Below are 7,535 nucleotides of genomic sequence, written 5' to 3'. Positions count from 1 at the left end.
AAAAGCTCCAATGCTGCTATTCATAACAACGTGTGATTGAGCTCAGCCTTTTCCTGACAGCTCCCAGATGGAGCCAAGGCTTTTCCACAACACCCTCACACAACACTTCCCTCCGGAGCCAGCTCCAGCTCCAAACAAAAATCGGGAGCACACAGGAGCCTTGTTTTCCTCGGGAAAGCCGAGGAGCAGCAGAGCCTGCAGGAATCCGCCTGAGCTTGGTCCTGCCTGGAAAATCCAACCCCGTGGGGTTGGGGAGCTCCCAGGGCTGAGCAGTTCTGTGTTCATCAGGAAAGAGGGGAGAAAAATAAATTAAAGCCGTTAAAATCAAAGCTGCTGGGGCTGCGGGGGCAGCTGGGCCTTAATGGGATTTGGGAGATTTTTATGTTTTCGTGGAACTTTTTGTGCACTTCCAGAGGTGCTGGTGGCAGAGGTGGTGGCACCGTGTCCTCTCTGCTTGGATGGGTCTGGAATGTTCCAGACTGGCAGCAAAAGGCCGGGAGCAAAGGGAGCAGCATCCCATCCCAGTATCCCATCATCCCATCCCAGTATCCCATCATCCCATCCCAGTATCCCACCATCCCACCCAGTATCCCATCCCATGCGTTTGGGAATGCAGGGATGGAGGGTAGAAGGGCAGAGCTTCCCTTGGGACCTGGCAGAGCAGGGAGGGAATGGAGAATCCCATCCCAGCATCCCCCAGACCCATCCCTGCCCCTCCCCAGCTCTCCCGGAGCCCCTCCAGGCCATGGAAGCTCTCCCTGGATCCTTCCCTTCTCCAGGTGAACATTCCCAGCCTGGCTCCAGAGGTCCTGGAATTGCTCCAGGTGCTCCTGGTGATGGGAATCCCAAACAAATCCCTCGTTAAAGCTGGCCGGGGGGACAGGGACACTGTGGGACCCCGTGGGACCCCGTGCCCTGCCAGGAGCTGCTCCGTGGGACCTGGGCACACCTGGAATGCTGAAGGAGGAGCTAAGGGATAACTGGGATTTCCTGGTCTGGTTCCATGGCACCTGCTGGGGTTAATTAATGACTCATTAAAGCCCCGGAAGGGCTAAACCTGAGCTGCTGATGGTTCTGCTTCTCCCAACACCATCCCCGTGGCTTTGCTTCCCGCAGGACTCCGGGCACAGCATTCCCAGAGGGACCCAGGGAGAGCTTGGAGCCTCTCCCAGAGCCTGAAGGGGCTCCAGGAGAGCTGGAGAGGGATTTGCGATAAGGGACAGGACACAGGGAATGGCTCCCACTGCCAGAGGGCAGGGATGGATGGGATTTTGGGGAGGAATCCTTCCCTGGGGAGGACTGGGATGGAATTCCCAGAGAAGCTGTGGCTGCCCCTGGATCCCTGGAATGTTCCGAGCCACGGTTTGGAGCGGCCCCACCGCGGTGCCCTGGATCCCTCTCCAGCTCCATCCCCTTGCCTGACTCGCCATAATCCCTAAAAGCTCCTCAAAAATTCCTCGGAGCATTCCCCATCTTTGCATGCGAGTGGAGCACCCTGGGATTAACCACATCCCAACATCCCAGCCTGGAATTCCCGAGCCTGGAGCTGCCCGCGCCCCCGGCAGCCGCAGGGACCTGTCCCTGCTTTCTCCAGCACTTCCTTAAATAATCTGCTTTCCCCTCCCCTTCCCCAACATTTAACCTCGGGATCCTCCCCTTGGATCGCGGGCGGGTCTGGCACGCACTCTCTGGACCACCCTGGGAAGCAAATCCCGGTAATTTATGGAGAGGCTCAGCTGAGAACAGCCCTGGTGCTTTTTGTTGTTGGTGGTTTGTTTTGTTTTTTTTTTTTTTTTTTTCCTTTCTGTCCTGACTATAAATTTTCCGTGGAATTTAGAAGACTCCAGCAGAAGTTGGCGACGCCAGGGACGCGTTCAGAATCTGCCCGAGGCTCAGAATCAAAAGGATCCCCCCGAAAGTGCAGCAGCATTCCCATTCCTCACCAGGGACACGAGGAATATTCCACGAGTTTCCAGGAGCCCCCAGGATCCCAGAGCCAGCCCAGGTTTGGGGACACACGGGGACAGAGCAGCTCCAGCCTGGGATGAGCCGGTCCCTGCCTGTCCCCACCCCAAGCACCCCCAAATCCCCATTTCCCAGATTCTTGTCTGTCCTCACCCCAGATCCCCATTTCCCAGATCCCCATTTCCCAAACATCCCCAAATCCCCATTTGTTATTTCTCCGTTCCTCGTTTCACATTTCAGAGCATCCCAAAACTCAGCCCTGGCTGTAAAACCAACGCCCCAAACCCATCTTATTCCTGGTGGGGTTTGGATTGGGAATTTCTTCCCCAGGACGAGCCCGGCCCGCAGTTTTCCCTGTGCTGTTCAATTCCCAAATCCTGCAGGAATGTCAAACGGGGCTAAGTGCTCGCCCTGGCGGCACTGCCGGACAAAAGGCGACACTTTGGGACATTAAATCGCTCAGGGACAGTCAAGGACCCTTCAAAGCGGCTGCGAATTGTGTGACCGGGCTGGGAAACACAAGGCACAGGCTCCTCCTCCTCTTTTTCCCCACCGGGAAAAAGGATGGAGCGGAGAGAAAAAAAAAAAAAAAATAAAAAAAAAAAAAAAAAAAAACCCCCAGATCTTATTTTTTATTTGTGGAAATGAGGGGGAGAGAGCTCGGAGCTTTGGTCTGGATCCAGGGATCCTCCTTTCCCAGCTGGGGGCAGGATGGACGCGTTTGGTGCCCGGAATTCCAGGCAGGGATCAGGCTGGAGAGCAGGGAGAGCATCCGGGATGTGGGAGCGGCACCCACTGAGACCAGGGGAGGGTGCCAGGATTGCCAGGGAAGGTGCCAGGGCTGCCGGGGAAGGTGCCAGAGGTGTCGGGATGATGCTGGGAATACCTGGAAGAGATGCTGGGATAGCCGGGAAAGAGGCCGGGGTACCCCGGGGGTGCCTGGGGACAATGCCAGGGTATCAGGGGCAGGCGCTGGGGCTCCAGGGGAGGATGCCAGGGCTGGAAACGATACCAGGGGAAGATGCCAGGAGGGTGCTGGGGTGTCTGGAGAAGATGATGAAGCTGATGAAGAAGATGTGGAGTTCCCAGGGGTGGAGGTTGAGGTACCCAGGGAAGATTTGGGGCTGCCAGGGAGGATGTTGGGGGTACCCGGGGAGGATTTGAGGTACCCAGGGAGGATGTTGGGGGTACCCGGGGAGGATTTGGGGTACCCGGGGAGGATTTGGGGGTACCCGGGGAGGATGTTGGGGGTACCCGGGGAGGATTTGGGGTACCCAGGGAGGATGTTGGGGGTACCCGGGGAGGATTTGGGGTACCCGGGGAGGATGTTGGGGGTACCTGGGGAGGATTTGGGGGTACCCGGGGAGGATTTGGGGGTACCCGGGCAGAGCCGGGGCCGGTGCCAGGGTTTTGGGCAGGCTGCCGGGGCTCCAGGAGCTGTGCCAGCCCTGGCGGGGAGGATACCGGGACTGCGGCTCGGAGCCATCCATTGTGGCTGCCGAAATGTTTCGGAATCAGCCGTTTAATGAGAACAAAAGAAATTAATTGGTGGTTTAGGCCTAATGAGACCGCTGTGCAAATTAACAGCCCTCATCAGCAGAAACAAACAGCCTCCTTAAACGAATCGCGGCCGATGCAGAGAGGGAAGAGAAGGAGGAGGAGGAGGGGGGGAGTTCAGCGGCACCATCTGCGAGGGGGGAAAAAAAAAAAAAAAAAAAAAAAACCACCGCGATCCCAAGCAAAGCGACAATTCCCGGTTTTATTCAGGCGGGCGCAGCTTGACACCGGCATCTCGGAGCTGGGATAAAGGAGAGCCCCCCGAATTTGCATCTGAAAGGGGCGAGACGCGGCCCCTGGCTCGGGGGGCTCGGGGGGCGTTTAGCCCCCATTGAGGCCGCACAAAGGGAGCCCCCCGGGCCGGCTGCCGGACCCTGCGGATCCTCACACAGCGCGTTTGTTCCCGCTGTTTACTTAAGACGTTCCTCAATTCCCAGCGAGGATTTGGATTTCGGGGCTTGGTTTACTTTCTGTTGGCAGGGGTATTTAAAAAAAAAAAAAAAAATGGGGGGGGGAGTGGGAGGAGGAAAGGGGAAAAAAAAAATCTGTCTGATCTTTAATAATCAAAGTAATTAGAATAATCCTTTCAGGGCTGAATGGGGGATTATTTCTTCGTGTCATTTTAGTTTCATCCTCATTTTTTGGGCTGCTAAAACGTGGAGAAAAGCACTTCAAAAGCCTCGCTGTAGTCCCGGGTCCTCTTCACGCTCCTGGAAATTCCCACCCAGTTCTCAGGGAAAAGCGCCTGTTTGGCTGCAGCCCATTTATTTATTTCGGGCTTGGTCAAATAAACAGCGGGGCCGGCGAGATTTGGGGCTGGTTTGTTGTTTGGCTGTCTCGGGCAGATAAGGAATCCTTTGATGGAGAGCAGGGACTTTGTGTGTTTAATCTGAGCCCGGCAGCGCCGCTGAAACGCGGCCGAGCCTGCGGGGAGCAGTAATTACATCGGGGGATTAAAAGGTCCGAAACCTCACCTATATTTCACTTTTTTTGTAAACCAGCGAGGAACAAAGGATGCTCGGCTCGCCCCGAGGAAAGAATAATTGACACAGTTCGCAGGCTCGGGATGATTATAATGTAAATAAACGCGGAGAGGAGGACAAGGATCGTTTAGTCCTGCGAGTTTTCAGCTGGGTTTTTAACGAGGGGGATCAAAAACAGCGCCCGAAAAAAATCCTCCCAAATCCTTCCTTTTTTTTTTTTTTTTTTTTTTTTTTTTTTATTCCCCCCCCCCCCCCCATTTCCCGCTCGGGGTGCGGCTCTTTAGGGATTGAGGGGGAAAAAATCCCACGGGGAGCATTGAAATCGCTGGGAATTGTGGCAGGCAGCGAGCAGCAGGTACCTGGCTGTAAAGAATCGTTAAAATCCTGGAATTAGGGAATTATTTCTCCAGGAAAAACCCTCTGAGATCCTTGATTCCCAGCAGGGTCAAGGCCATCACCGAGGCACGTCCCCAAGTGCCACATCCACACGGCTGCTGCCAGAATTAGACAGGGCCGGGAAAAGCCCTAAAAAAAAAAAAAAAAAAAAAAGAAAATTATTTTTTTGTGGGTTGTTTTGTTTTTTGTCCTATTTTGCTTGGTTTTTGGGTTTGTTTTTGGGTTTTGTGGTTTTGGTTTTTTTTTTGGTGTTTTGGGTTTGGTTTTTTTTCGGTTTTTTGGGCAGCTTGACCCCTGATTTCAGGTAGGAAAAGGGAACAAGCTCCCACTGGAAGCTGAAAGTCAGGAAGGGTTTAAGGGGTGCAGAGATGATCCCAAATCCAAACCAGGAAGGGTTTAAGGGGTGCAGGGATGATCCCAAATCCAACCCACCAAGTTTTTAAGGAGTGCAGGATTGATCCCGGCTCCTCTGGGTTCTCAGAGTCCAGGATGAATTTCCCAAATCCTGATCCCCCTCCAAGGAGCTCGGACTCTTTCCCCATGATGGAAAATCAGGGCTGGAAAAGCAGGGGGCTGTGAGGAGCTGGGTTTCTCTCCCGGGTTTTCTCTCCCGGGTGTTTCTCCCGGTTTCTTCTCCCGTTTTTTTCTCCCGGGTGTTTCTCCCAGGTGGTTCTCCCAGTTTTTTCTCCCGTTGTTGTTTTTTTTTTTTTTTTTGTCCCGGGTGTTTCTCCCGGGTTTTTCCAGGCAGGGGGGAGCACTCCAGGCTCGGGGCTTGAACTGCTCCCCAATTATCAGGGGGAAAACGGCAGGAATGGGAAATGGAGGCGGGAGCTCAATCCAGGGACTAAATGCCGGCCATAAATGCATTCCTATTAGGAAGTCAATACCCGGCTGGCAGCTCCTGTCTGTGCCGATCCCTCATTAGACAAAGCCTTGACCTTGACCTCATTGTCCCGTTTGCCGGGAGCCAGAATCCCGGGACAACTCGTATTGGCGCGCTAATCCATAAATATTGATTCATTGTTTGCAGTGTAATTTAAATGTCAGTTATAAGCCCGGGGCAGATAAAGATCTGTATCAACAATAAACTGGAGAGGCCATAAATCCCTCGGGCTTCCAATGGAGCTGCAGGGCCGGGAAAGGAAAAGCAAAAACCAAGGGAAAAGCTTCCCCCAAGCCCCGTGTCCTGTGGAAGGAGGGAGGGAAGGAGGACGTGGATGGTCCGGGACAGCCCCGAGCTGGGTGGCCCCGGGCCCGCCCGTCCGAGCGGAGATTCCTGATCCGGCCAGGGCTGACCCCAAATTCTGCTGGGCCCCCAAATTCTGCGGCCTGCTCACTTCTCCTTCTCCTTCTCCTCCTCCTCCACCTCCTCCTTCTCCTCCTCCTCCACCTCCTCCTCCTCCTTCTCCTTCTCCTTCTCCTTCTCCTTCTCCTTCTCCTTCTCCTTCTCCTTCTCCTTCTCCTTCTCCTTCTCCTTCTCCTTCTCCTTCTCCTTCTCCTTCTCCTTCTCCTTCTTTCTCCTCCTCCTCCTTCTCCTTCTTTCTCCTCCTCCTCCTTCTCCTCCTCCTCCCACAAATACCCCATGGTCTCCCTAAACCGTGTTCATTTTTTTTTCCACCCTCAAGAAGAAGGGGATAAACCTTCACCCACCATTTGGGGGCTGCCCCAAAACCCAGAGAACCCCAAGGTTTTGCCAGCAGTGCTGTTTTTGGGGTTTTTTTTCCCCCTTTAAATAACAACCATTGAATTTTTTTTTTAAATGTTCTGATATCTCCAGGAAGCAGCTCCTGGAGCTCGTTATTTATTGAGCTCCATCGGTGACTTTAAAGGGAATATTTTCCATCAGGTTTGCAGCGGGACAATCTCCTTACTCTGCCTGACAGGAGGAAAAGCCACAGCTGGGAGACTCCGTCACTGCTGTGGAATAGGGGTCATCAAAAAAATGACATTTTTCCAAGGCTGGAGGGGAAAATCCTGGAGATTAAAGGGAATGGTGGTTGCTCCATGTAGGGGGAGGCTCCCAGGGGTTTATTCCCAAATTCCCAGAGAGCCGGGATGGAATTCCCAGAGATTCCCTGGAAGTGTCCAAGGCCAGGCTGGAGCAGCCTGGGATAGTGGGAACTGTCCCTGCATCCATGGGCAGACCCCAACCAGCCACATTTTATGGGAAATCTGAAAGGATTTGGGTCCTGGCAGGGCAAAACCCAGCCCCAAATCCAACCCCATCTCCACGTGAGTGCTTCGGTGGGATCAGGGAATCCGAGGGGGATGTGCTGATCCTGTTGGTGTTTGGTTTCCCAAAATTGCTCCGAGCACCTCGGGATAGGCTGGGTTGTTGGGGATGCACCCTCTGGAGCGGCCTAGGGAAAAGTTTCCAGTTCCCAAAGTTTTAACCCTGATTCCCAGGGCAAAATCAGATTTGGGCTGGAATTTGTGTCTCATGATTTCATTTAATCCCCACAATCCTCATAGGGAGTGGGACAGCGGGAATTATCCCGGGACAGTGGGAATTATCCTGGGACAGCGGGAATTATCCTGGGACAGCAGGAGTTATCCTGGGATAGCAGGAATTATCCCAGGACAGTGGGAATGATCCTGGAATAGCGGGAATTATCCTGGGATAGCAGGAATTAT

General features: G+C 53.8%; 1 protein-coding gene across 1 annotated transcript; it reads right to left on the bottom strand.

Annotated features, from left to right (window-relative positions):
• Positions 1 to 2,328: 2,328 nt before the first annotated feature.
• LOC134049012 (merozoite surface protein CMZ-8-like) lies at positions 2,329 to 3,756 on the bottom strand. The gene is made up of 4 exons (XM_062501158.1): positions 3,693 to 3,756; positions 2,978 to 3,303; positions 2,758 to 2,904; positions 2,329 to 2,385 (listed from the first exon to the last, which is right to left on the bottom strand). Exons 1-4 carry the CDS (start codon positions 3,754 to 3,756, stop codon positions 2,329 to 2,331), a joined length of 594 nt encoding a protein of 197 aa, XP_062357142.1.
• Positions 3,757 to 7,535: the final 3,779 nt, after the last annotated feature.

Source organism: Cinclus cinclus, chromosome 13 (assembly GCF_963662255.1).
Source record: "Cinclus cinclus chromosome 13, bCinCin1.1, whole genome shotgun sequence".
Taxonomy (NCBI): Eukaryota; Metazoa; Chordata; class Aves; order Passeriformes; family Cinclidae; genus Cinclus; species Cinclus cinclus.
This window is presented reverse-complemented; position numbering and strand designations above follow the sequence as displayed.

Excerpts from the sequence above, each read along its gene's own strand:
- LOC134049012 (XM_062501158.1), bottom strand. The coding sequence starts at position 3,756 with ATGCCGGTGTCAAGCTGCGCCCGCCTGAATAAAACCGGGAATTGTCGC. Across the intron at positions 2,905-2,977 it reads CCTCCTGGCATCTTCCCCTG|GCACCCCCGGGGTACCCCGG; the intron begins GTATCGTTTCCA and ends CATTGTCCCCAG. Across the intron at positions 2,386-2,757 it reads CCCTCCCCTGGTCTCAGTGG|TGCCGCCAGGGCGAGCACTT; the intron begins GTGCCGCTCCCA and ends TTTGTCCGGCAG.